Source organism: Tricharina praecox (genome assembly GCF_024521635.1).
Source record: "Tricharina praecox strain CBS 144465 chromosome Unknown BZA05scaffold_14, whole genome shotgun sequence".
Lineage (NCBI taxonomy): Eukaryota > Fungi > Ascomycota > Pezizomycetes > Pezizales > Pyronemataceae > Tricharina > Tricharina praecox.
In genome coordinates this window covers 17,861-45,200 of record NW_026250416.1, presented here as the reverse complement: position 1 = coordinate 45,200, position 27,340 = coordinate 17,861, and the positions used below count along the sequence as shown (strand labels likewise).

The 27,340-nt window shown below is 53.8% G+C and overlaps 6 protein-coding genes across 6 annotated transcripts; 3 read left to right on the top strand and 3 right to left on the bottom strand.

Annotated features, from left to right (window-relative positions):
• Window positions 1-925: 925 nt before the first annotated feature.
• Window positions 926-2,053, bottom strand: BZA05DRAFT_58358 (uncharacterized protein). Its single transcript, XM_051488451.1, has one exon. It carries the CDS (start codon window positions 1,652-1,654, stop codon window positions 1,031-1,033), a length of 624 nt encoding a protein of 207 aa, XP_051338812.1. The 5' UTR covers window positions 1,655-2,053; the 3' UTR covers window positions 926-1,030.
• Window positions 2,054-2,796: 743 nt separating this feature from the next.
• On the top strand, window positions 2,797-3,398 carry BZA05DRAFT_419125 (uncharacterized protein; the record flags this gene model as incomplete). The annotated part of the gene is made up of 2 exons (XM_051485560.1): window positions 2,797-3,011; window positions 3,068-3,398. 2 exons carry the CDS (start codon window positions 2,797-2,799, stop codon window positions 3,396-3,398), a joined length of 546 nt encoding a protein of 181 aa, XP_051338811.1.
• A 4,660-nt stretch (window positions 3,399-8,058) lies between these two features.
• On the bottom strand, window positions 8,059-9,398 carry BZA05DRAFT_58341 (uncharacterized protein). Its single transcript, XM_051488450.1, has 2 exons — window positions 8,605-9,398; window positions 8,059-8,498 (listed from the first exon to the last, which is right to left on the bottom strand). Exons 1-2 carry the CDS (start codon window positions 9,274-9,276, stop codon window positions 8,205-8,207), a joined length of 966 nt encoding a protein of 321 aa, XP_051338810.1. The 5' UTR covers window positions 9,277-9,398; the 3' UTR covers window positions 8,059-8,204.
• A 2,806-nt stretch (window positions 9,399-12,204) lies between these two features.
• On the bottom strand, window positions 12,205-13,985 carry BZA05DRAFT_58323 (uncharacterized protein). The gene is made up of 6 exons (XM_051488449.1): window positions 13,597-13,985; window positions 13,500-13,525; window positions 13,396-13,432; window positions 13,252-13,328; window positions 12,810-13,186; window positions 12,205-12,750 (listed from the first exon to the last, which is right to left on the bottom strand). Exons 1-6 carry the CDS (start codon window positions 13,757-13,759, stop codon window positions 12,270-12,272), a joined length of 1,161 nt encoding a protein of 386 aa, XP_051338809.1. The 5' UTR covers window positions 13,760-13,985; the 3' UTR covers window positions 12,205-12,269.
• Window positions 13,986-15,051: 1,066 nt separating this feature from the next.
• BZA05DRAFT_436612 (uncharacterized protein) lies at window positions 15,052-16,407 on the top strand (the record flags this gene model as incomplete). The annotated part of the gene is made up of 5 exons (XM_051486417.1): window positions 15,052-15,127; window positions 15,174-15,217; window positions 15,285-15,358; window positions 15,801-15,837; window positions 15,875-16,407. 5 exons carry the CDS (start codon window positions 15,052-15,054, stop codon window positions 16,004-16,006), a joined length of 363 nt encoding a protein of 120 aa, XP_051338808.1. The 3' UTR covers window positions 16,007-16,407.
• A 6,327-nt stretch (window positions 16,408-22,734) lies between these two features.
• On the top strand, window positions 22,735-25,360 carry BZA05DRAFT_374224 (uncharacterized protein). The gene is made up of 4 exons (XM_051481754.1): window positions 22,735-23,439; window positions 23,511-23,913; window positions 23,970-24,128; window positions 24,185-25,360. The coding sequence occupies exons 1-4, from the start codon at window positions 23,027-23,029 to the stop codon at window positions 25,136-25,138; spliced, it is 1,929 nt and encodes a 642-aa protein (XP_051338807.1). The 5' UTR covers window positions 22,735-23,026; the 3' UTR covers window positions 25,139-25,360.
• Window positions 25,361-27,340: the final 1,980 nt, after the last annotated feature.

Sequence of the window (27,340 nt, the reverse complement as noted above, 5' to 3'; positions counted from 1 at the left end):
ATGGTAAGTACGGGTCTTTGTTCGGTTTTTTGTTGCGGCGAAGATTGTTATGTAGCTGAGGAATTGGTGTCGTTTCGTGGTTCTGTGGCTTGTGATTTAGTTAGCGTTGCTCGCATTGTTGTTGGATGAGCGGCTCGCGCGTCCTCGCACTCAGCTCAAGCCCTGCGGCGTAGTCAGCGAGTGATGCCGAGTGGCTGTATGTATAGTAGGTATTGGTGGTCTGAGTGACAGTGCATGAACATCATGGCTGCGCTGCATTGGAGTCTGCAGCTGGCATGTGGAAAACGAATCTCAAAACAGCTGCCGCAATCGACGTTATATTATGTCAGTACCCATCCGTGCCATCCGCTGTCGTGGATTGCAAGATTGTGCAGAACCGAGGTGCGGATACCGGTACCGGTATCGGTGACTTTGAAACCCCCTGGACGCGTTGTTACGGAGGAATTCACGGAGGAATTCCGAAGGCCTTGGGCATGCGTCCGGCATACAGGCCGACGTACTCCAATTACTTGTATGTATGTAGAGTATCTAGAGTACGTGCCTGTGGAGATGATCATCCATAGGCGTTCACTCGCCCCGCTCACATCCATGGCCCTCCGTGAATTTCGGGGTTTCAAGTCCCGCCCTGCCCCATTCTCATGCCTGGCTAATTCCCAGTGACGTACTCGGTGCACGAATCCACGAGTCCACGACGCATCAGCATCATCGCAAGCAATATGTTTCAATCTCTGCACCCTCACCCCATTGCTGTCGCCGAGAGCGGGGAATTTCGACGGCGTTGTTTCTTGCTCGGAGGACGCCGGAACTACCGATATCATAGTGCTCTAGAGACCTAGCTTGGTAGCGAACATGGTTTCTGGAAGCCAGGGCCATAGGTACGGTACCTACCGGTTCTAGCTCCACCATCACCACCACCGTCACATATAGGCAGAATCAAGATTCGATATCATCGTGACGACGAACGTCCTTTGCGCTTGGCATGCCAATCTATGCAATCTTTCCACCGCGCAGCACTCGCGGGGGTTTCCTATCATAGGATGTTGGATGGTGTCAAGAGATCGCGAAGTTGATATCGGTGTGCAAGGGTTTGTTCTTTTGTTTTTGTTGTTGCTGTTGCTGTTGTAGGCGAGCGCGAGACGAACACCAGCGGCGGCAACAGCGTCGCGCTCCGGTCTCTTCTTTTCCCGCCTGAAGGGAAAGTACAACCACAGCCAAACCCAACCCAACCTGACCGCCGGAAGACATACCCCATCCGATCTCGGCGTTGCTTCCATCCCGCTACTCTAGCTGCTAGCGATGCAGTCGACCTCCGGCGAGTCCGGCCCTCCTCCTCCTTCTTCTCCTCCTCCTCGGGGAGTGGTCGAAGCGAGTCTGTAGATAAGTGCTCCAGCTCGCTCGCTTCCTGGCGACGACGACGCGCCGCGGTGGACGACGCACACACGGCGCACGCGAAGCTTCCGGGAGGTGCGGGAAAGGGGAGGGAAGTGGAACATCGTTTATCCCAGCTCCGACCTGCAGACGGGAAAGCAGTCCCCCTCTGCGACGAAGTGCGAGCCGCATCGTAGGAATTAGTTAGGCGGGCAGAGTGGGTCGGATTGATTCGAATTTCGAAGCCTTCCCCTCGTTTATGTGACTTGCAGCTGCATTCCATCATGGTTGGTGGGTTGGGGCCGGTGGAATGGAAGGCGAGATGGCGAGAAGGTGAGAAGGAGGATAGGCTCGGAGATGAACTCGGTGCAACGTCTGAGCCTCGTATGATACGTATGATACCGTAAAGTACATACCATACCGGCGAGTCCTTACCTTTCCGTGTCTTCCTTCCCGCTCAACCCACGCGATCGCGACGGCTGGAGTCTTTTTCTTTCTTTCCTTCTTCTTTGCGGCAGCGGGAGAAGAGGTCTTCGAATTGCGCGCACCAAGCAAACGATGATTCTCGCCGCTCGCTCGCTCCCCCAAAACCTGTTATCGCGGTGTGCGTCCCCCAAGGCTTTTAGCGCTGGGATTGATTGCTGCATCCCCACGCCCGCAACGTTTATCTGGTACCTGAGCTAGGGAGCTCCAGGGCGTGCGATTACCTAGCCAGCGCAAGTGTGCGAAGTCGACTTGCATGGTGGCAGCGCTGCATATCCTGTTCTGTCCTGGCCCCGGGGCTAGGGCATCTTGGTCGCGCGGCCATCTCACCCACACGAGTGACCCCGGGCGGCACAGCGAGAATCGAGAGGGCTAACCGTGTGCTTACCTACCCCCAACTAACAAGCAGAGCGTCACTTGCAGCTGCCAGCCAGAGCTCAGATCCTCTATTTTTGACACCAATTCGATCGGTCTGCAATTTCCCACGGCGCCCAAAGCGGTATGACCTTGCCAGTACCACTCTAGCAGTGAACTCTGCTCTCCATAGAGTCTAGAGTAACTATCATCTCTATCTACTCTAACTACTACCTATACACGCAGCTCGTTGTCACCCCACCCAGCCGACTAGCGCTGGAGGCGGCCTCCCACAGCCAGGTTCGCGTTATGGTGGTGTGGCGGGAAAACTACAGCGCTCCCCAGCCCGCATGGTTACTCCAGTAGCACGGAATTTCCTCTTCGACTTCCCGCATTCTCCATCAACCCACTTGGTATAAAGACGTCCCGCTGACCACTCCGGTCTCGTTTTCCTTTCCTCCTCACCCACAGTCGCTTCGATCAATCATCCCTCGCACTCTCCCGCTTCAAACGCAGTCTTTCGTTTCAAAACATCCGAATACTTAATACACCTTCTCAGTCCCCTCTAAACCCCATACCAAATCCACCAAAATGCGTTACTCTACCATCATCGTTGCCGTCGCTGCGTCGACCGTCTCGGCCTACTCCTACGACAACTCCACTGAGTACACTTCCACCGAGGTTGTGACTTCCTACACCACCTTCTGCGCTGAGCCCACCGAGTACGTCGAGGCCGGCCACACCTACACCGTCACTGAGCCCACCACCTTGACCATCACCGACTGCCCTTGCACTCTGACCAAGACGTGAGTTTTTTCCCTCTTTCCATCAACACCTGAACATTTTCTAACCTCCGTATCAGTTACTCGACCGCTGCTCCCGTCGAGACCCCCGTCGAGACCCCCGTTGAGTCCGAGTACCCCGTCGAGACTCCCGTTGAGACTCCCGTTGAGTCCGAGTACCCCGTCGAGACCCCCGTCGACACTCCCACCTACGTTGTGCCCCCCATGTCCACCGGCACCGGCACTCCCCCCAGCTACGGAAACGAGACCTCGTCTTCCCCCAGCTACGCTCCCTCGACCGCTCCCCCCGCCGCCTCGGCCACCGAAGTCTTCGAAGGTGCTGCCAACCGCGCCACCGTCGCCGGTGGTGCCCTCGCCGGTGTCCTCGGACTCGTCGCCTACCTCCTGTAAATCGCATGACCGTTGTCTCCTCCCGCCAGCTCTCTCGGAGCCGGTAGGCAGGCAGTATGTATTTTTGCTTGAGCGTGCGTCTTTTTGAGTTTGCGGAGTGTAGTTGATGCGATTATGTACGACTTAATTATTTTTCTTTTCATCTTCATGGTACGGGTTGTGCGCACCACTGATTTTTTATTATCTTTTCACGAGAACGATGGGGAGTTTGTGTTGGGACACATTTGGAAATCTGTATTTTATGTGGACGAAACGACGCGGAGTTCTATCGGATGTGGGGATTACTTTATGTGTGTGTGCGCGCGGTATAATGATGTGAGGATTCTGTAATGGGGTGGCGGAGAGGGGAGGGAGGGAGGGAGGGGGAACAATTCACTATTTTGGTTTCCGTGCTATTAATTCGCATCGTGCCTTTGAAGTTTGTGCACGTTTTTTCTTCTTTCCCCAGTGATGTGAGTGATGTGAACAAAAACGTGTCGATTCTATGTACCGACCCTGACGCCCACGGTCTGGCACAGATCGCTTCCTTGCGGTGATCATGAATTGGCGAGAAGCAGCAGCATGCAACGACGACAGACTGCACCGGATAATCTGCCCGGCCACCCGGCTGTGGTCGCTTTTGGATGGCGACACCACCGCGCGGCCATGCCTGCCTGCCTGTCTGTCCGTCTCCACACGACACAACACGGCGTTCTCTCCTGAGTCTTCTCTTCGATCTACACATGCTGTTGTGGTTTGCATGTATGTAAAGCCTTTTCTTTTCATATTTACCCGCTCGCTCGCCATGCGCGTGTGCATAAGTGTTCCTGCTGCAGGAAAAAGGGGCGTGGGTGGGTGGGTGGGTGCCTGAGTGTGGGTGGTGGTGGGTGGTGGTGGCGGCACGCTTGTACTTGCACTGTTGCACTGGCAGTCGTCCTCCCTCCCTCCCTCCCTCCCTCCCTCCCTCCCTCCCTCCCTCCCTCCCTCCCTCCCGAGTCCGTCACACCTCACCACTCGCTCGCTACGGGTGTGCTGATGCAGCGTGCTGATGCGGCTTGTGTGTTTAGCCGAGTGAGTGGCAGGGGAGGACTCAAGGAGGAGCGAGGAGGGAGATTGCTCTTTTTTTTTTTGGCTGCGTGAGGGCAGAAAAGAAAGGAAAGCAAAAGGAAAATTCGATCCGAAGCGCGGCTGACGGGCTGGGCTGACGGGCTGGCTGGCTGATTGATGGTTGTCGTTGTGGTCACGACTCGCGACTGGGGGTGGGGGGGGGGGGTGGGGGGGTGGGGGGGTGGGGGCGAGAGCGAGCGCGAGAGCAACAGACAGAGGGAGAGACAGAGAGACAGGCAGAGACAGGCAGAGAGAGAGACAGACAGAGACAGAGGCAGAGAGAGACAGGCAGAGAGAGAGACAGGCAGAGACAGAGAGAGACAGACATCAGTCGCTCCGAACCGAACACATAAATAAACAAATAAACAAATAAACAAACAAGCCTGCCTGGCTCGCGCGAATCGGGGGGTGTGATGTGATGTGGTGTGAATCAGAGTGATGTGATGATACCAGAGCTCGATGGCTGACTTGTCTGTGATTCCTGGCGACATCTGATCGTAGAGTACCTATTACCGTGGATACACAGCTCGACCAGACAGGAAGCCCCCCCCCCCCCCCCATCTCCCCCACACATACACAAACCCCCATGCACGAAAACTCTTCCCGTCTCTATGTATCTCTATTATTTCCCGTAAGCAGTCAGTAACCAGTGCTCTGTGATGAGTGCGCTCATTACTCGTACGTACTTTGCCTTACTCTAAAGCTACATAGAGTACGCAGGCACACGCTCACATAGGCAGCATATCTCCGATGGATTCATGGATTCATAGATGTGCAAGGCCACGGAGTCGCGGGCGGGGAAGAGGGACGGAGAGACGGAGGGGGGGAAGGCGATTCCATCTGCAGTGCACGATGGGTCTGCGCAGGTACATTTACTTACATATACTAGTACGGACGAACGCAGCAGAAGCAGCAGCAGCAGCGCGAGCGATGTGACGGTACCTGCAGGAAGTCATTCGGACTGGCATGGCGGCCGTCACTTCTGCGCTGCTTGTTGAACCCTTCCGGATGGATCCCCGAGGAGCGAGGGAGCGAGGGAGCGAGGGAGCGAGGGAGGGGGAGAGGGGAACCCCACGACATCACATCCCGTGTTCCTGCTCCGAGTGAGTGAGTGATACAAACGGGATGTATAGCATACGAGCGATATCGAATCTGATATGAGTACAACAGGTAGTAGACCACCCCCACACACTCTCTTCGCTAGGTATGTAGACCACCGTATCTGCAGAAATATGTAGAGTAGATATAATAGCCGTCCACTCGCACCTCCCTACCTCGGCCCCCCGCGATATCCCGCGATACCCTCGCTCCCTCCAGCTCCGTGCGTCGCGCACTCCGATCGCTCGCTCCGCGGACCTTCCGCAAGCTTCCGTGGTACCTAGCTCCCTGCCGGCCGGCCGGCTTCGCTCGGCGGACGCCGTTCGTAAAACATCCGCCCAGCGCCATCCGAGGTGATCCGACAAAGATATCTACTCCACTCTGCACTCTGCAGCAGATCAGGCCAGGGCAAGACAGTTCGAACTTCGGATTCGTACATGCCTACGTCCGGAAGCGAGCCGCGAGAGCGGCAATCTTGATTCTATGTACACAGAGTGTGTGTATGCAGATATACAGGTACTCTAGCGAGATTTCAACGGGTAATATGTAAAGGCACTCTACTATCTGGAGATATTTTTGGCTTTTTCTTTTGAGGGGGGGATTCAGTATATTAATATTACCTCCAGTATAACTACAAGTCCTGTGGAGTGGTGGAGTGGTGAAGGTGGAGTGGTGAAGGTGAAGTGGTGAAGTGTTCGACTTGTCAGACCTGTTCGCAGCTGACTTACCTACTTCCTACCTACCTGGTTTGGCGTGTTCTCCTTGACTCAAACATTGGCCGGCCGGCACTTCTGTGGTGTCATCACTTTATGCGTCGCCGGGATCCAGCTCCAACTCCTGTCAGGCTGTCACCGACACACTACTTAGTAAAGCGGCTGGCAGTCACCGACTCACCGCCTCCGGTCAAAGGTTTTTAAAACCTTGATATTCGCCTTTCTCCATCGCAGTATGTACTACCTAGAATATATCAAGTCTCCAAACGTCTTTCGGAATTAGTGAGTCGTGACGGCCAGCCGAGTGATATTCCGCGGATGCCATCCGGAAATTCTCTCGGCTACGGATTCGAGGCGGCATAATCCCGAGATCTTTGGCTCTCTCGCGACGGAAGTAAACATATGGTAGTCAGCCGCAGTATGTACGGACGGGTGGCTTCCAGCGGCCAGCCTCGATCCGGGAGTTGGCTCGGACGTTGCGGAGGCCTCTGATTCACAGGCGGGGTTCCGGAGTTTGGGGCTCGGGGCTCGAGATGGATGGGAATCGGGATGATCGGTGGCGGGAAGAAGCACTACGTGATAGGCAGTAACCCGATCACCAAGAAGCATCATTTGGCCGCGACTGTGGAAAATGAGAAGAATGAGAAGAATGGCCGCGTATGGCTGCGTATGTAGAGGATGTCGATACCCACCCTCTTCGGCCATGTTACATGGACGTAGCTGGTGATGGCCGTGCCATTGATGATTGGTGTGACTCCCCGCTGTCCGTAGGAAATGTACTCATGTACTATAACCATTGCATGTCCGATGGGGGGCCGTCTGATTTTCTTAGACCCGAGAGGTACATACGAAGCGTGATGGATCATGAATTATGCAGCCCGTTCTCGCTCAAGGTCGGGGTGTGCACGTGAGAGTGATGGGGAGAGAGAGAGAGGGAGAGAGAGAGAGAGGGAATCACTTTGTTTCGCATACCGCCTGTGCAGACTATACCGTTCTTCCCTGCCTGGGCGCGCACAGACTGGATGAGCCTGCTACCGTAGTACCGGTATACGTCGCTCCTCCCGGTGCTGAGCTGTGGCGCTCGCGAAAGCCTGGAGGCTGGGGGAGAAGTTGGGCGGCCAGCGCGCGTCATTCAGGCGCCCCATCCGGGCCACCTCCGATGTTTAAGCGCAGTAGGTATCACAGGAACGCGATATCAATACTTGGATGCACGGCTTTTCTCGATGTCGTGAGTTCACTGACTGTCATTTCTGTTTCTGGGATTTGGTGGTGTAATTTCTTTGTCAATGCTTTATTGTAGATACCTCTGCCGGCCATAACTTTAGGGTTCTATGCTGTATGAACAATCAATCAATCAAAGAGGGTCACTGGTGAAGTGGTACATTTAGCGCGGAAGATGGATGGGTCTTCGATCATTCGCCCAGCAATGGTTCACGGCTGTCAAAAGTATATACCAGCGATCCCTTTTTGTTACATACGGAGACAATATCCTGTAACGATTCCAACCGACTGCCAACCGACTGCCATCACTCGTCGCGCGTCATCCTCATCATCCTCATCATCAACAATTATCGTACTCTGGACGTCTCGTCGTCTCTCCATTGCCGGGCCGGCCTGATCGTTCTCCTCAGCCCATTGTCCGAGCCGGACGATTTTCTTCCCTCCCCCCCTAAACCTCTCCGAATTAAGAGAGATACAAAGGAAACAATGACCGCATTCCACCCTGGGTGTTTCGCTATCGTTTCGATTCCGTCGTAGCCATGGGCTCGAGTGCGTGCCCATGACCTTGCAACTCGCTTCGGGGAGGCCCGGCAGCTTGCATCGAGGAAACACGTAACCAAGAGCGGTACATTCACGACGCTAAGGATCGCCCCCGGCCTGCGCTGTTGTACAACATTTCTTGTCCGTTTTACCAATCATTTACAGCGCCCGCGCCCGTGGGACCGCGTTTCACCCGAAAGCCCTCCAAGAGGTCGTGCATGGCCTCATCCAGCGCATCCGCGAACCCGGCCGCATCGGCATCTACAGCTGATAACGACGATGACGACGCCACCACGACGCGGAAGTAATCGTCCCCTTTCATCTGGCCGGGCGTCGCGACCGGCGACGATCGAGTGGTCGAGGGCGTGGGTGCTAGTGGTTCCGGTGCGAGCTCGGCCGAGAACGGAGAGTCATGTAGGCTGTAGTACTCCTGCTCCTCCTGCTCCTCATCGGCCAGTAGCAGCGACGAATCATCCCCCTCCCCGTCTTCGTAGTGGTGATTCCCACCGAACGGCCTCCGCAGCCTCGCCTCCGCGAGCAGCGGCGACCTCCTCTCGGCCACCACCAGCACCTCCTCGCCCGATCCCTCCGTGCGATCGATCGCGATGTCGTCGATCGCCGCCTGCACCAGCGCCGCGAGCTCGTCCGCCATGCACGCGTACGTCTTCTCGGAACTCGTATCGAGCGGCAGCTGTCGGCGCTTCGACGGGCGGCGGCCGGGATTCGAGACGCTGCGGCGCGTGGTGGCGTTCGAGCGCCCGAGCTGGCTGAAGGTCGGCGATAGTTTGCTTTCGGACGCACGTGATACTGGCGCGGGCGGGGCGGAGTAGCGGGCGGGTCGCAGGGGCGGACACGAGCGGGGTATGGCGGACGACATTGGCGGTGCGATGGTTAGTGTGGCTGCGGGGAGTTTGACTGTTTGAGAAATCCGGGAATATTTTTTTTTCGCACTGCGGGGATCCCAGGGAGGGGAACGGGTTTTTTATATGTCGACGTATAAGGTGGTGGTGGGCGATTGACGGGGCCCGGGCTGGCCATTGACCACGTTGAGGGAACACTGCGCTGTAGAACCATGCAAGAGTTGACAGTTCAGGCGCCCCCCGTTTGCAGGAATGCATTCGTCTTCGTTGGCTGGCCCGCTGTACAGCAGCGACCGGCAGGTTTTTGAGATGGGTTGACATGGCATCAGAGGTATGCACATCTGCTGCACGAACAGCCATTGGTCGGACAAGGTGCTACTGCAGCGCGAAAGGGCTGAGTACTTACGTGAGTGCGATCAAGTGTGGCTGGGGTGAGCTATTTTTGGCACACCAGGCGCTGAACCATTGAGGCTTCTCCCGTTAGAAAGAGCGCGCGAGAAGAGGATCAATAGCACCGTGAGCGGATAGCTGTTCTTTCCGGGCGCATCGAAGAAGTTTAAGAGACTTTCCGGACCGATGTAAGAACATCTCCGAGTGAGAATCAATGATTGCACATGCGAGAACCGCTGATTCTTTGTATTTCTTTTCAAGGCAATGTACATACCTGAATATATACGCCATAGTTATGGAGCATGTGCGGTGGGGCATGGACGCCTGGTAATTTTCCCCGCATGTATGTAGCTTATGTCAGGTCGTCGTCTATTACCAATCTGGCTTTTGTATCTCCGTGCTTCGAGCATCTCCTCAGCCGCGCCGGTGATGTGCCGGTGTTCGTTGGCCTCGATACAGAGGCTGACTAACAAGCTTTAGTCATCCTACTATCGGCGGTGCATCATTGATTGATTGATTGATTATTCATACAGCATGGAACCCTAAGGTTATGGCCGGTAGAGGTATCTACAATACAACATTTTGACAAAGAAATTCCACAACCAAATCCATACAGAAGTGACAGCAAATCCCCTCGTCCTCGCAATATTTTAAATCAGTAGCGCTAATGCTTCGGCGAGCGGGATCGGGGGGGCTGACTCAGTCAGACATAGCACAGTGCGCCGGACTCCACCGGCAAAGGCGACTTACATCCGTGCGAACCTGCCGTGCCGACGACCACGACGAAGAAGCGCAAACTCTTGGCGAAAAGTCCCCGATCAGCTAAGTAAGTACCCACTCTACCGGATATCACTCGAGATCGATCCGCTTTGGCCTCCGGTCGAGGTGGAGTCGCCTTTACCGGTACCGCCGAAGCCGAGCGAGATGAGATCTCTCCTTCCGGGCTCTCTTCATACCGTATTCCGTAGATGCTGGATTTCCTCTCTCACTTTCATCTCCTCGTATGTGGAGATTTTAGGGCATACTTATGTCTTTGTGTCCTGAATCCTCGTATCGATGATCGCCTCAAAAGCCATGAAACGTGCGAAACGGGCTGATCCTTGAGGCCTGAGCCGGGTGTAGTGCTGGGTATATATGTCGGAACCCGACGGACCGCGCTTTGATCCTCTCGCCGCCACCACGACCATGGTACCCACTCCATCCCACGTTTTTGCCGCGCGATGCTTGTTCAACGGCCAAAAGCCATCGACGCTCTCGTCATCAGCGGTTGGTTGGTGGGGGAACGCAGCACGCCTCATCCCTTACATATCTAGGTAGATACACAGTTATATACGGTGGGTCGGTGAGTGTTGATTCGGCTGCGGGCAGGTGAAACGGCCGCAGTGCTGCTGCGCAAGTTCATTGGTACCGTAGACCACCATCACCATGGAGAAACGGTAGAGCCGAAGTCGATGTCGGGACCGCATCTCCATCCAAACCTACATACATATGTACAGTCCACAGACTGGCTTTGAGAAGAAGATCAAAGGAATGGATTAAATGGATAACTGCCGGGATGTCATATGAATCCCTCCCCTCTCACCGCCGGGTTGGATCCTGCACCGCACGGCCCCGCATGGGGGGGGGGGGGGAACGGGGGCGAAGGTGGGATAGGTGGAAAAGAAAGGGCTGATTTCTAGGTTAAATGCCCTCCTCCTCCTTCGAACGTCCGTCATCGCCGGTACGGTGGTGCGTCGCTTGGTCTATGTATGTACTTACAAAGATACGACCATGTTCTGGGAACCTGCTTATGCTGAAACGCGCGGACTGCAAGTATGTAGTGGGATCTACCGGTATACGACAGAAAGAAAAAAGCAGTCGGCGGCGGCGGTGAGATATTTCCGGTTTTCCGCGCACTCGCACTCGCACTCTAACGGTTTGGCGCTTCGTCGTCGCCGTCGTCGTCGTCGCCGTCGTCGTGGGTAAAGGTTGGCATATCTTCCCTTTATGGCCCAGTCGATCGCGCGTAGAAGGCCGAAGGCGGAAGGAAGAAACGTCGCTGATATGTATGATACCTATGATACGTCCGTTCGCCCGCACTCTCTAGGTACATACTCTAGGTACCTACTCTGGGTACATATCACACGCCGACTGACATGTGCGAGCGAGCGCAGTACCAACTCTAGAGTAGAGTAGAGTAGATCAGGCACGAGCGATCGTGATTCGTGATCCATTGGCCCGCAACGCTATGGTTTCGTCGTGATGGTGCGTGTATGTGTGTGCGCGCGTGTGTGTGTGGATGTCGGACCGGCCCGGGGTTCCTGGGGATTCAACCGGCATCGCGACGACGACGACGACGGTCCGTGCGGAAAATTGAATATGTAGCCGTTTAGGATAGATGGATGCCTTGAAACTGCCGTTCTTTGCCGTGCAGCGGATGATATGGGAAGGGGTTTACACCAGAGGAGGATGTGAGAGAGGGAGGTAGGAAGTGGGAAAGGAAGGGAGGAAGGGAGAGGAGGGGCTTGGGAGTGGGTGTTTACCTTGCAAACAGTGTCGAACCCTCCCATTGGATGATATCAGGCCGCCGGTGAAATAAAGTGAACGGGACGGACAATAGCTTAACGGTGCGGTTGCGCTCGTCCCGCACCGATCCCGCTTCCTGGGGCCGCGTAACCCACACTGTGGGATTTCCTGTGTGGCACGGAAGGTTATTACGTTGCATGGTTTCAATTCATTCACATTATTTATATGTAAGCACTTATGTAAAGCTATTAACCGCTCCCAATACTGTGTCGGTACCTTATCAATCCCAAAGAAAAAAACACCAAGAGACAAAGGAAATGGTCATTAAACCACGCCGGAGCAGCATGTCCCCTCAGGCGGGACGGGAGACCGGTCTGTGTCCACTGACACTGCATCTCCCATGCAAAACACACAGAGCTTGTACATATGCAATCGCTCAACCTAAAACATCATCACTCTCACCGCGCGGTCCCGAAGCCAGCATCGCGGACGTGCGCATGCCCCGGTGAGGGCAGATCAAATCCCACGCTCGGTGAAGGAGTTTGCGTGAGTTCGCTCGCGGACTTTCCAATAATCATCTCCTCGCTGTCGTTGCTAGTGGATTTGTTCGGTCCGGTTCCGTAGACGCCCTTGGAGTCGGCAACTCCGAGCTCTTCCAGCCCGAAATTCTGAGCTGTTGCTCTCCTTCGTGTACCGCTGCGTGAGCCGTCGGCCACGTAGCCCTGGCCAGAGGACTGGTAGGCGGATTGGCCAACCGAGCTGAAGATGCGAGGGAAGAGCCTGGAGAACAGCGGCCGCAACGCCGGAATGCAGGTGCATACTACTGCCAGGCAGAGTTCCATGTTGGACCATATGACAACGTCGTCGTACGTCGGGTCGTTCGTGCGGAAGAAGACGCGGTGCAGAGCGTTGAGACGGAGAATCGACATGATGACGACGCTGGAAATGGCCATCAGTTCTGTTTGTAGGTGGGGTGCCATGAAGGAGAGGAAACTTACACTGAGCCGAGTGCGAAGAGGGAAATCAGAATGATACGCCGCTTGACGGAAATCTGCAGACCCCAGAAAATGGGCATAGGTAGGAGGAGAATCCAGAGGTCGGTGGCAGTACTGATTCCGGCGGTGATGAAGTAGAATAAGAACTGGTCGATGCACTTTCCACCAACAATCGAAGGGTCCCAGAAGAAGGCGACGGGCGTGCATTGGAACAGATCGACAATGAAGGTAGAGATTCCCAGCCCTACAGTGAACCACATTGTCGCCCATACCCAGTGATGAAAGGCAGCGTTGATGCTGAGACGCAGATAGAAGAGAAGCAGCGAGGCTTTGGTGAGTGTCAGAACTGGATTATAGAGTAGCTGATTTGCAATAGCCATCTGTGAAGAATGACGTCGTCAGCGCTACATATCTCGGGATTGATAGTAAGTGGCGTGGTGCAGACCTTCTGAGTCGACGTCCATCTCGCTTGCTCGAAGGTGAAGTCCCATACATGATATCCAATGTGGCCGCGCTGGACATCTACATTCCGTGATGTCAGCAATGGAATCGGATGGACAGCCTTGAAGCTAGTTGTGTCGGTACTCACATATTACACTGGTCAAACTGCTTGCCCACAAGCATATCTTTCCACAGCGAAAATATCAGCATCTCTTCGAGCCGAAGCTTCGTGAACTTGGGGCTCAAGCTTACCGCTGCCAAAAATATTGCCCAATCATCTGGACAAGATCGTTAGTAGTCCATCACACAGAGAATTGAGGGTGGGGGAGGGGGAACTGAAGGGACCTACCATTGCCAAAACTGCGCACCACGAATGACCTAGTGTACAGACGACCGAGTACGAAGACCGTCGCAATCACGGTGAAGAACATGATGACTATTATGAACTGCTGCTGTCGATTCGAGTGATCGAGCTCCTCGTACGGAGGCCATTCCACCGGTGCGACTGACATCTTTTCTTGCCGGCTCGAACTCGGGATCAGGACTGCCGTCCGGCGGTGATAACTGAAGACCTATGATAGTGAAGTGTAGAGTCGGTCGTCTTCGAACTGTACTCTAACACTCGCAACCGTGGTGACGGGGCCCGTTTCAACGGGGATGGTAGCTTGGATGATGGTGTGGGGATGGTGAGGTGCTGCAGGGCGTGTCTTTATCATAGATTCCTATGTTAAAGAAAAAAAAGGTTCTGGGTATACTTGGGAAGATGTGTTACGGGGAACTACACCGCCGGGCCGGGGGAGGGGGGGAGGGGTGGTGGGAGATGTGGGAAATTGAGAGAATAAAAGCAAATCTGTAAGACTTCAACCCCTCCGACAGCAGAATCCTTACCGAGAGGGTTCCGTGAAAGCAGGTTTCATGCTAATGCTAAATAAGCGAGTGCGTATGCGGAGCTGAAGAGAGAGGCTATGTATGTGTGTGTGCGAATAGCTGCAGAATGTGAAGAAGCATCGGAATGCTTGCTGTACCTGCTCGATTGCTCCTTGCTGGGAGCCGTGACGGTGGATGTGGCACTTTTGGCTGCCGATGCAGGCACACGGCCTGTGCAAGTGCCAAGAGAGTCACCGTAACCGCTGCCACCCGGTGTCCGGAGTACTATCTGGCTACTAGATAGATGGGCAGTGCGGAGAAGGAGGCTCGTTCGGTGGCAGCGTGGCTGCGTGCGGAGTAGAGTAGAGTGGTAACGGCGGGTGTCTGGAGATCATCCGAACATGCGATAGCGCATCGGGTTGGCCGAAAATCGGTGTATGTAGGTGCTTACTTGGGCACTTGTGACGGCCCGCACGAGAGGCTACGGAATTGACTCCCTGCTGCCCCGATGCTGCCGATCAACCTACACAAACCATCCCCCCAACACCCTCAACCCCGTGGGTCTGTACTCGTCAAACTCTAGTCCGAGCCTCTGACGCTTTACGCACCGAAAATCATCAGATTATCGTGTGGATCACCCAGTGGTTCTTTCCATGATCCCCATGATCTTCACACACCCTTCTCCCACCTAGTTCCGAGGTTTGCATTCGTGTGGGGAGCGCTAGGACAACACCTCCAATCGCAGGTGAGTGAGTTTTTACCCAGCCTGCATGTAAAGTTCTCCACACTAATCAACTACTGCGCACTTGCCCCACTAGCCAAGCATGAAGCGCTTGCACTTGCAGCTTCGGCGTTCGCAACTTTAGAGTACCGGCCCGGTAACTATGGATCCAGGTAGTTACTCTGGCAGTGTGCTCTGTGGCACACGCCGGTCAAGATGAACGTCTGGTGCCCCAGGCAATGGTGTGTCGAGCTTCGAATACCGAACCCCGAGTTCCTGGTTGACATCCTGGGTGCGTTTTCATAGAGTACAGACACACGCACTCGGGTTGCTGGAAGCGGGAAACGTGCAGCCAGTGAGGTCGGTACCGCTGCGACGGAAGGTCAGTCAGCCAGAGGCCCGAGCAGAAGCCATTCATCTCCCCTCTGACTGTCTGACACATTGTACAGCTCACGAAGAGCATGGAAAGTTCCACGGACGCCGAGGGAGCCCCTTCCTTCCTTCCCCTCCCCTCCAACCCCCGGTGAGACACAGTGACCATGGTGCCCTCGAGGCACCCAATCGTCTTCAGCAAGGTCAAAGTTTACCTTCGCGTGGCCCCTTCCCCTGCATAGTACGACGATGGGCGGCGCCGGCCTTCTTCTCAGATCCGGGGTCTAGGTGAATTCTTCTGCGAGAGCAATGGCGAGCGATTGCGATGCACTTCTCCCTTCCCGCCCGTATAGATTATGCCCCTAAGAGGGCTTCATGTGCTGCTGCTGCTGCTGCTGCCGAACGAACGACATTCCGTTCTAGCTCCGCCCACACCGCTACCGACACTTACGCATGCGGATCCATCCATTTCGTTACGCGTAAGCTGAAGAATCCCCCATCCATCCTGCCAAGGAGCAGAGTAACTGCTCTGGCGAGCAGCGTCACACGAGATGACCACGATGTCTCAGTATGCCTACATAATACTACTCTAGGTGCATCTGGTGGCCGGATCGCGAGTTCAGTGGTTCGGTACGTGGCTGAGGAAGGATCTATGATGTGAACACAGAGTGCCAGTTACTACTACTATTACTATTACTACCACTACTACTACTACTACTACTACTACTACTACTACTACTACTACTACTACTACTACTACTACTACTACTACTACTACTACTACTACTACTACTACTAAGTATTACCACTAATAACCCAGTGAGAATTGCTTGGTATGTATTTGCCTACATACAAGCCTCGGAGAACAGACACCGTTTGGTACATTCGGAGAATCTTGAGAATTTCTTCGGTGCAGGCTTTCGTTCATCCCTTCCTTTTAGCCTTCGGTCAGCCTGAGAGTCGTAAAAAATGCCTCTGCTAATAGTCTCAGAGACTGCATTCCTCTCTTATGCAGTTCCTTCCACAGGGTGACGTTTTAGGCAGGAATCTACAAGTAGTTCGATGGTAGTGAGACATTTCTACCGAATGTTCCGTGCGAGTACCTATACTAGAGCAATACATCCATCATAGGATGACCATAGGGGGATCGGGGGGAGAGGGAGGGGGTGGTTGATCGGCTTTCAGAGTTGCGGAATCTGGAGGTCCAGGAGCTCCGAGATCAGAGACATGGGGCAGGCTATGTACCTATAGGTATGTAGCCTACCATAAAAATCCATTCCGTCATGAACTCGGGGTTCTCGGGCCAAATTTCCTTTTACTTCCTCGCGTATCGCAGGACCCTCCTACCTAAGTACCTTCCTACATGCCAAGCCAGGCCACACGTGGAAGAAATACCGGCGCGGAAAGCGTTTAATTGTCATCCGTCCCGGTACTAGAGTAATTATACCTAGAGTATGATGTAGGTAGTACACACATACCCGCCGATTCGCTTCCTACAGTCCTGCTACCGTATTACCTATGTCCGCGTACGGCGGTGCTGTCAATCTGCTTTTTTTTCCTTCCACATCTGCCGTCGCGACTGCTCTGGCCCGTTCCGGACACTCGGTGTAAGTCGCTTCAGCTCTCCCGGCTTTGGTGACGGGATGTACTCTATGCACACATCTACCAAAAACCAGACATTCAGGCAAAAGGCTGAGGAATCACATGCTGAAGAATTTCATGCACGATAGCGTGCCTGAGTACTTACCTATACGAGGAGCAGGAGGAGGAGGAGAGGAGGAGAGTGCGTAAAACACACGTAGAGTAGATATGCCGAATAGGAAGCACTCAGGCAGCGGTTGTGGTTACTTGTAAGGCATGTTTCTTCTATGTAGAGTACCGTATGTATGTGGTAGATATCGCTTCAGTGCAGCGATACCCACTACCATTATTACTAGTATCATGCTCTATAGTATAGGGTCCTGCATTCAATGCACCAGGTACAAATACTCAAGCCACCCGGAGGCAGGACCCCACCTTCCGCAAGAAGCGCCCGGCAACCAGGTACTTAGTTAGGCAGGCTAGGTAGTCCCATATGTACTCTATGTTCTCACCGCTCGGACTTGGGAACTTTGGGGGCTTAATTTTGCAGCAATCAAGCTTCGTCTCCCTCCACCCTCTTTGTCCTCTTCATGTGACGAGATTCCCGGATTGACAGGTCGATACGAGCAGCAAATGAGAGCGCGAGGAGTGGGTGCCACCAGAGGTGTCTTTGTTATGTCTTCCTTTGAAGACAACGCTGATGCATCACGCTCAGTGGTCCGAGAGGTGATCTGATTAGCCTGGAGAAGAAGAAGAAGGAGAAGAATGTGAAGATGATGCAGATGAATTAGAGAGAGCGGAGGTAGAAGCAAAAGTAGAAGTAGAAGCGGAAGCGGGAGCGGAAGAAAACGAAGAAGAAGGAGAAGAAGAAGGAGAAGAAATAGAAAGATCTATCGAACCTCATGCTCTACTAGTAGAACCATGAACTTCACCCTGCATTCTATGCACACGCCACTCGCCCACTTCCCATTCAGAAAAGTTTTTCGAACTATCTACCGCAGCACATGTAGTACCTATATCATCACATCTTAATCATCTCACATCTCGCATCCATGTGTCCCGGGGGCAGTGGGAGTAAAACCGGTGCGGCGCGGCTATAAGCAGATAATAGGCGGCTATGCCGGGTATACGTGCGAATCCAACTGTACTCAAGTTTTTCCGGCGACGGGGCTTCGCACTCGCTATTGAGGGAGCGAGTCAACTCTATATATGGCCGCTGCGAACGCTAACGTAATTGCTAGTTGGTAGCGGAATCTCTCTGTCGCCAAGTGTCGGCTGCGATGCTGTTCGGCCACTGGTCATTGGCCGGCCAACCCCTCGCCGTTCCGTATCTTTCGCGAGTATTGCGGGCCTACATACTGGCAATGGAGTGTCTGTCGCAGTCCCGTATACGGCCTTCGTCTGCGGTTCCCCCACGGAGACATCTCAGGTCGACAAGCTAGGTGCTCCCCCTTCGTGCAGCCATGCCACAGCCTGCATATCACATTCAAGTGTGCGGATGGAAGGTCTGGCAATGGAATATTCCATGCAATTGGAGAAAAGCCATCCGAATCAGCATCAAGCCACGATGCGGCTTGCATCGTACCGCACCGTTACGTAAGATTGAATGTTCGGTAACAGTACTGTATTCTGTCGTACAGACGGCGGCAAGACAGTACGAAACAGCCACAGTCCACATGTCACGAGCACGGAGCGTATTACCGTAACCGAGTGCTCTTTGGCTCTAGGGTAGAAGGTCAAGTCAACCCCTCCCCGTATTCGCTAGGTAGCCACGTTGTGGAGGGCGCTATGCATGCCTGGTACCTACTGGAGGGCCTTGATCTGACCCTCTCCCTCGATTCGTACTACCAGTACCGTACCTCACCAACCTTGTCGTACATACCTGAAGCTCGAAGGTTCGTCTCGTCTCGTCTGCAACCCCTCTGCCTCCAACTCTAGAACCGAGATCCCCAGACGATCACGCCACCCAGGAGGGGGGGGGAGGGGGTTGCCAGTCCACATGCCAGTCCACATCCGCGCACACTCACTCATGTGGAGCCGATAAAACAAAAACACCGAATACGGGCACGGATTTCCGGGGCCACGGGGCGGGCTGTTCAATGTTTCAACTGGGTACGCGAGTACAAACTACAGTTACACCAGATTTCCGGAGTTTCTGAGCTCCGAAATTGTGCCTCTGGAGAGGACTTTTGGTACTATTATGTGTGTATGTACGCACAGGTCCGCCGGTACCTATAATACCAGCCAGAACCACCGAAACTCCGACAGTCGCCGGTAGAGCGGTTTTTTATTCGGCCGGTCAGTCCGTCCGGGCGGGGCGGGACAGGACCGGGGGAGGTTAACTCCCGTCCTCCGCCGATTGCGAGCGGGAAGCAGACCAGACAGCCCGTCTCCGGTCCATCGGTGCTAAGAACTGCGGTCGGTTGCAAGACGGAATCGAATCGAGAATGTGGAGATTGAGGGGATCGTATATACATACCGGTGGTGTTGTTCCCGTCAGATTTTCGGGCAAGCATGCTGTGGAGTCGTGATTGGATATCCTCCGGGTTACTTGGTGTTGCTCGACTACGAAGCAGGAACCCAAAAAGCGGCGGTTAAGGGAAACTACGACTCCGACTATCCGGCAGGCTGCGCAGTCGACTGCGTCCATCCAGTCCGAGTCTTAGTCATATACTGTGTGAAATAATCCGATACCGTCCATACCTCCAAAGTGGGACGGACTACTACCGTATACCATGGAGAACACTGGAGGAGGGGGGGCATGTTTTCCCCGCGATCTGGCGGGCGGGGAGTCCATCCCGTGATCATTCAGCTCAGAAGGCCATTGGCCCATTGTACGAGACCAGACAAGCGGCTTCCAAGCTCATGGTATGTATGCAGCAGTGGCGTGTCAATCGACCTTTTTACTACATGGACTACCTAGTCCCGTGTAACGTTCCTCATGGTCCGATCCGCACATACTTCGATCTGGACTCTTGACGGGACGGACTGCGTCGTTCCAGGCCCATTTACTACCAATGGATGCGGACGAATGTTAAATAGGTAGTCCATCCAGTCTGTCGGTACATATATCAGAACTCCCGGAGAGCGTATGTACATAGGCGACACGGGATCGTAGTAGTACGGTAGGCTGGGTCACTTGGGTTGGCTACTTGGTAGGGAGAGTGGATACATTGTACCACCGTCCAGTCCCAGTCCATGATCCATCAGGCTCACCGGGCTGCCCAGGCGAGCCTGAGGACCTGAGTGGGCCTAGGATGGACTGGCTTTCGTGAACTCACTAATGCAGTCCATACATGAGAGCTGTACAGGCTGGAGCTGTACAGGCTGGAGTCTGGACTATCACGAGCGCTGCTCTCATGCACCGCCTTGGGAATTGCGAAGAAGGACGCAAACTCCCACGTCAAGGTAGGCTCCCCGCACGGCGAAGCCAGTGCAGTTATTCTACATAGGTAGTCCTTTCAGTCCAAACTCTGCTGTTCTGCTGGACGTGGTCGGACTACAGTCCAGAAATTTCTCAACATTTCAGCACCAATCCCGCTTGATTCGGAATTCCCGTTTGCGAGTGCTCAATATTCTAGCACTTCAAGATCCGGCGCATATCTATTATCGAGATTTCACCCTCATGCCACCGTCTAGTTCACCCACGGAGATACTTCAGATAAAAATCAGCAAGTGCCCCCTCGACACCCACATCATCGTGATTCGTTGGGGACTTTGGGGATGAGTAGGCTTGGTAGAGAGAGAGAGAGAGAGAGAGAGAGACAGAGAGACAGAGAGAACATCGATTTATTATCGCATAGCTACGGCCTATGGCGACCCCTTACTGGCCTTTCCTGGCAACCCAGCAATAGGGTTTGGTAGAAAGGTTAAGAAAGAGAGAGATCTTAGAAAGGTTAAGTACTTTATGGTATGCAGTCGATGAGTTTAGCATTCGAGTGCTCCTTTATGGAGGAATCTGAGCACTCTCCTGTATTTGATACCTAGTGCTATTGCTGTAGACCTTGCCGTGTTACCGAGCTGACGTGCAGCACGGATTCCGGCAGAGTCTCTCGGGGTGGATCGTTGCCCCCCCACACCCCCCGCCACCTGTCTGGCATGCCACTCATGGAGGAAGATCCATGGCGTCTGCACCGCGGTGAGACAGCGCTCAGATGCGCTACGTGGGCGCGGTTGTTCGGCAGAGGAGCTGATGATGATGATGGAGATAACGGGGACGAAGAGGAGGAATAGATGTTTGCGGCAAGACGATTTCTTCACGAGTTTGCCGGTTGTTTCTTTTGGCTCCGAAACCTTTTCGAGGGCGCGTTTCCTACTACTGCGCGTTTATATGCTTTGACTCTGCGGGTGGCTTGCGGGTGGCTTGCGTGTCGGATCGTATCATAAGTACAAAGTGCAATAACTACCTTGGAGGCTTCTGCCGGCTGCCCAGTAGTAACCGGTAACCATATGTGAGTGGTTTGGTGATTCCTGCACTGGTCGTCACGCTTGCTGCAGATGTGCCCCTTTCGCGGGTGCGTCTACATGATTACGTCGCCCCTATACTCTAGAGTCTACCATACTATAAAGCGAGCCGTAGTTAGATTTGAAACAAAGCGAGCCTGTAGATGTGGAGCATTAAGGCTCGCCAACTAGCGCATCACCCAGCTACCACTGATCGAGCAGTTCGTATACCAGGCTGACTGCTACCTATTATTACTACCCAACTATCCCGGAAAAACGGTTTGCTGTCTGTCTCGTAGGAAGACCCGCGTCAGAGAGAAGGTGCCGCAGTCTCGCAGAGTTGTTCACTGTACTAGTAGTACCGGTACGCCGTTTGCCTTGGACGACCCATACTGAAGAAAAGCTTGTATGCTATGGGACATGTACAATACATGTGATGATATTCTCTACAAAGACACACGAGCCCCTCGCAGTGCCAGCTACGATGACCGCCGGAGCCGTAACTTGCGCGCGGCAGGCGCATGCATCATGCATAGTACTCTGCTATATACTCTAGTATGTATCTCCAGGTGCGCTACCTTCATGCCATCCATGTAAAATCCGCCGTCGATTAATTTTGTCCGCCTGCAGTCCAGTCATACGTGCCGGCGCCGGTTGATATCGATGCGACGCACCCGGGGCAACCGAAATCTGATCCACCGACCAGTGGGCCATTTAGCTCGACCAAGACGGAACCCCACTTACTACTAGTTACTAGTAGTTGCCCATCTGTATGTGCGTATATACAAATCCCCCTCCCCCACCCCCTCCCCATCTCCCCCAAAAGAACCTCCCTAATATGTTCGTACATATGCAGAGTGATTGCGATCGGGTGAGGCTTAGACATGACAGACCCATCCCCTCCCCTGAGTGTCCACTATCCGAATGATTGATTCGGTCAATGCGACCCCCTACTTGCTACAGACGCGGGTAATTCATCATGCGAGATCTCTCTGTCTGTTCCTGCAGCGAACCCCAGCTTCCTTTCGTGTTCGGGAGCGGCCAATACGGACTCGACTCGAGTCGACGAGAAGCTCTCAGACCTCAAAAATCGGTCGCATGCACTCGTGCGGAGGAGAGATTGGGCCGGTATGTGGGGTATCTTGTGCTCTCGTGCGAACTCTTCTTTGCATGTGGGGCTTTCGGCACCGGAACCTGGGGGCACGCCTCGTTGGGCTGTCGAAGAGAGGCCGCAGCAGCAGCCAGGCAGAGCTGCAGGTAGGCATGATGGTGGTACACTGATTGGATCACGACAATTGCAGTTGCAGTTGCAATTGCAAACCCAAGCAAACCACAAGCAAGATCGCGGGAAGTAAGGCGTGGACAATATGGGGAGGGAAGGGGATGGGGGAGGTTACACTGGGTTTCATGCCGTATGTAATTCTAGATTCTGGGGACTGCGTGAGGCAGAGACGTTCTGCATCTATGATAATTCTCCATGGTGACTAGGTCTATTCTGGTCGGGCAATAACCATCGAGACCAGTGCAGGTCAATGGCGCATTTACTCTACGTGGTGGGGTGACTGCACTGTGTATACCCAGGCACTACGTTTCTTTGCTAGGTTCTTCCATTGCGCGCCGCTTCACGCCTCATTCCGACCCATCGTACCCTGGCTACTCCAGGAGTATATTTGCTTCCCTATTCCCACGTTTTCTCTTACTCAACTACCTCATCCGTTCGTTCGTTCTTCACCTGCTCGGAAGCTTTCCGACTGACACTCGTTCCTCCTCCTCAACCTTCTAATTCTCTCTCACGATGAAGTTCTCCCAATCGGTGTCGGCTGTAGGTCTCTTTGCCGCTCTTGCTTCGGCGGCAGTATTGCCACTGGATGCCAGAGACACATCGGACGTGGTTCTTCCCATTGAGTCCACTGTCCTCACGGAACCCGATGTCGCGGATTACCGCGAGCAGATGGGCTTCGGAGAAGATCTCGATGGTGTCGAGGACCAGGAGGATACCAACGAGAAGCGCTCGTCCTCCACTACCTGCAGGTACATTCCTAGCGATTCCAAATGGCCTTCGGCCTTCGACTGGTCCGTCCTCAAGTTCTTTGTCGGCGGAACCCTCGTCAAGCCCGATCCCATCGGAAAGGTCTGCTTTCCCGGATCTGCATACGACGCCGTCAAGTGCGCCAATGTCACCGCCGAGTTCACCAACTCCGACCTCCAGTGAGTATATCCTGCTTCAATCCATTGTTTCGCACGACATGATACTGATATGCATTTTTCTTCTTCTGTAGCGTTAATCATCCCACATCCATCATGTCTCCCCAATACCAGGGAATGACCTGTCTTCCCGGGGATGGTAGCATCGCCAATGCCACCTGCACCGTTGGTGGTTACCCACTGTACGTGGTGGACGCCAGGAACGCGTGGGATGTTCAGGCTGCGGTCAACTTTGCCCGCAACAAGAATATCCGGTTGGTCATCAAGAATACCGGCCATGACTTCAACGGAAAGTCTTCGGGCTCGCACTCGCTCAGTATCCGCACCCACAAGTTCAAGGACATTGCTGTCATCAAGAACTACAAGAGCAATGGATACAGTGGTATTGCCCTCAAGGCTGGCTCCGGTGTCCAGGGGTTTGAGTTGTATGCTGCTGCCAGCGCTGCGGGCCTCATGGTTGTTGGAGGTGAAGGAATGGTGAGTGCTTACTGTTTCTGTTCTATTCTATTTAGCATGATGCTAATTTTCCGTAGACTGTTGGTTGGGGTGGAGGTTACATCCAGGGAGGAGGACACTCTCCTCTCGGTAGCATCAAGGGTATGGCTGCCGATCATGTTCTTGCTTACGAGGTCGTCCTTGCCAATGGCCGCTTCGTGACCGCCGACCGTGACACCAACTCTGACCTCTTCTGGGTATGTGCCGCTCGCTCTTTCCCGACGCACCGTATCGTTCCTAACAATCCATACAGGCTCTCCGTGGAGGAGGAGGTTCCACCTTCGGTGTCGTCGTCTCCATCACCGTCAAGGCGTACGAAGACATTCCCGTGACCATCTCGACTTTCGATTTCACCGTCTCCGCGGCCGACCAGGCCAAGTACGCCGCTGGTGACTACTCTAACGACGATTTCTGGGCGGTGATCAAGCACCACATGAGCCTGTTCCCCGAGCACGGCGACGCTGGAATCTACACCTACTTCAACATCTTCCCCAGCGCAGTTTCTGGCGCGCAGACCTTCACCATGCTCCCGTACTTCGCCCCGGGCAAGACGGTCGCCGAGGTCACCGCGCTCCTCGCCTCCCTCGTCTCCACCGCCGCCGATCACAACATCACCATCACCCCCAAGACCGTCTTGTACCCTGGTTTCAAGCAGGCGTGGGCCGCCGGCTTCCCCAAGGAGACCGTGGGTCTCTGGAACGTCCAGTCCGGCTCGCGTCTCTTCCCCCGCCAGAACTGGGCCACCGACGCCAGCTTCGACACCACCTTCGCGGCCATCCGCGACGTCGTCGCTAAGTCGTACATGGTCGGCTTCAACATCGCGCCCACGCTCGCGGCCGGCGGCGTCACCGCCGACGAGACTGCCGTCAACCCCGCGTGGAGGAACACCGTGCTTCACGCCATCACCGGCACGCTCTGGGACGCGTCGATCCGCGACTTTGACGTCATCGACCAGTACCGCAGCAACTTCACCAACGGCCCGATGGAGCAGTGGCGCGAGGTCACGCCCGGATCCGGCGCCTACCTCGGCGAGTCCGACACGTACGAGCCCGACTGGCGCCAGGCCTTCTACGGCGACAAGTACGATAAGCTCTACCAGATCAAGCAGAAGTTCGATCCCAAGGGTGTGTTCTTTGCCGAGACCGCTATCGGTTCCGAGGACTGGAAGGCGGGTGACGACAGACTTGGACGTCTGTGCCGCGTCTAAGCTGATCATCTCTCTCGCGCTCTCTCGCTATCTCTCGCACAAACACACACTCTCTTTTGCATAACTTCTATGTGCACCACTTCCCTTTGTCAAGCGCTGCATAACCCATATGTATGTACCGTAACTATACTATAGTACACATCACATCTAGATATTTTTATGTTTCCTGTACATACATATATAGCCCGGATAGTTTTTAGAGGGAGGGGAGGATTAATGCAGTCGATTGTCCAGTACACATTGTGACATTGTTTCCGTGCAATCACAATCACGTCGTGTCACCCGCTTCGAAGCCATAGGTACCGAAGTAAGTGCCATATGGGGGCATGTTTTCGCCATAGTCTAGATAGGCTGCATGCGAAATAAAACAGGAAGATCTTTTTTTTTTCTAGGGGGCATGTAATAAAGTTGGAAGCCTTATGTATGCCCTATAAGCCAGGTCAAAGCTAGAGTACAAACCTTCTATAAGCCAGTGTTAAGCACGTGTAGTTCATAAGGCTCCCGTAAGGGTCATGTCGGTTCATGGTCCCATCAGTATTCGACATAGTCTGGTCCGGACAGGACGGACTACCGAGTTCCGCTTCCGTCCAGTCCAGTCCATGGATTTTGTGGGCTGGAGCCGTGTGTGGACACGGCAGTCGACTGCGGTCCGTCCTGCCCTCGAATTTTTTGGACTACCTACCGTACCGTAGTCCGTTCGAACACCGCTCACAGTCACGGACGGAATGCCAAGGTACATACAGTCCATTCCAGTCCAGTCCAGTCCAGTCCAGTCCAGTCCAGTCCAGTTCGAGGCTCGGGATGGATGGACGGACGGGCTGGGCGGACTGGGCGGACTGGGCGGACTGGGCAGACTGGGCGGACGGACGGACGGACGGACTAGACTATGAAGGATACTGCAGCACTTTCTCCGCTTCCTCCTTGAGCTGCCAGCGTGGTGTTCACTCGGCGAGGAGCAGGGTGGGACGCGGTATAGTGAGTGGGGGAGGGTATGGGAATGGGGGCGGGGGACTGCGGAGCGGGGAAGGAGAGTAGGTTAGGGACATAAGTGGAAGGGGAAGAGCATCGCCAAGTGACAATTATTGCACGAGATAAGGTTTGTTGTAGAAGAAATCATTATGTACTACTTAGGATTTCCAAGAATCCTTACGAGCGTATCCCCTGGACCGTAGCTCGTTTTCCGTCAATGTATCCTTAAAATACGGATTTTCTAGCTCTGACAGTCACTCTAATTAGCCAGCTACCCCGCAACTAATGAGATGGACCTCTTCTCTGTGATCTCCTACCGATGATTATGTTTTCAAGATTTGGTTATGTCCCTTGGTGGGTGAGTGGCGACAAGCTTTTCGGACGATGCGATTTTAACCGATTTTTGGCCATTGATAGCTCACCCATGAGCTCAAATATTGTTCTAAAGTCTCAAGAACCTCGGATTATCTCCGCCTTGCTGTACTATGGGTTCTACGTAATGCTCATTAGTTGGCCTTTCCTGTGGGTGGTCACAGCTCCCTCAACATCGCAGTTTTGGCCGAAAACCCGAATTTTTGAACAGCCGCAACTCATGTAATACCAAATATTCTACATCTTTGACTCCGATAACTGAAAATCATCTGATGAGCCCCAAATGATAAGGGGTTATGGGAAGTATTCCTACAGTTTTGGGATATTTCAGCATATTGTTTTCCGCATCTTGACGGCATTTTTCTCCTTAACTAGCATGGGAACACCTAAATTGACGCCAGAATCAGCACTGGGTACCAGGATATGTGAACTTTGAACAGATCATGTTTGGTTGTAACCATATGGTTGCTGAGTTATAGACCCATTTATGTTCAACAACGGGCCGGATGGCCCAGATACAGCATATCTACGATTCAGCCTCCAGAGGATAAGCCTTTCAAGTTCCAACCTTTCTTTTTCAAAACTCCTCATCATCCTTATGAACCCCTCATGAACTCATAAGGCGTGGCTTCTAGTAGGCGTTGCGGAAGGCTTACGACTCGGAGTCAGGAGTCAGGACTAACATCCACAGCACTGAGCACGCAGGATTGTGGAAGCCTTATTTACGAAAAAAAAAAAGACTTACAGAAAAAATATACAAATATAACCAAAACATATTCTCATGCGGGTTGTGTCCGCTTCGTCCTCATAGTTACAAGGCTGCCATAAGGCGTCTAACTTCATTACATCGCTCTTCCTATG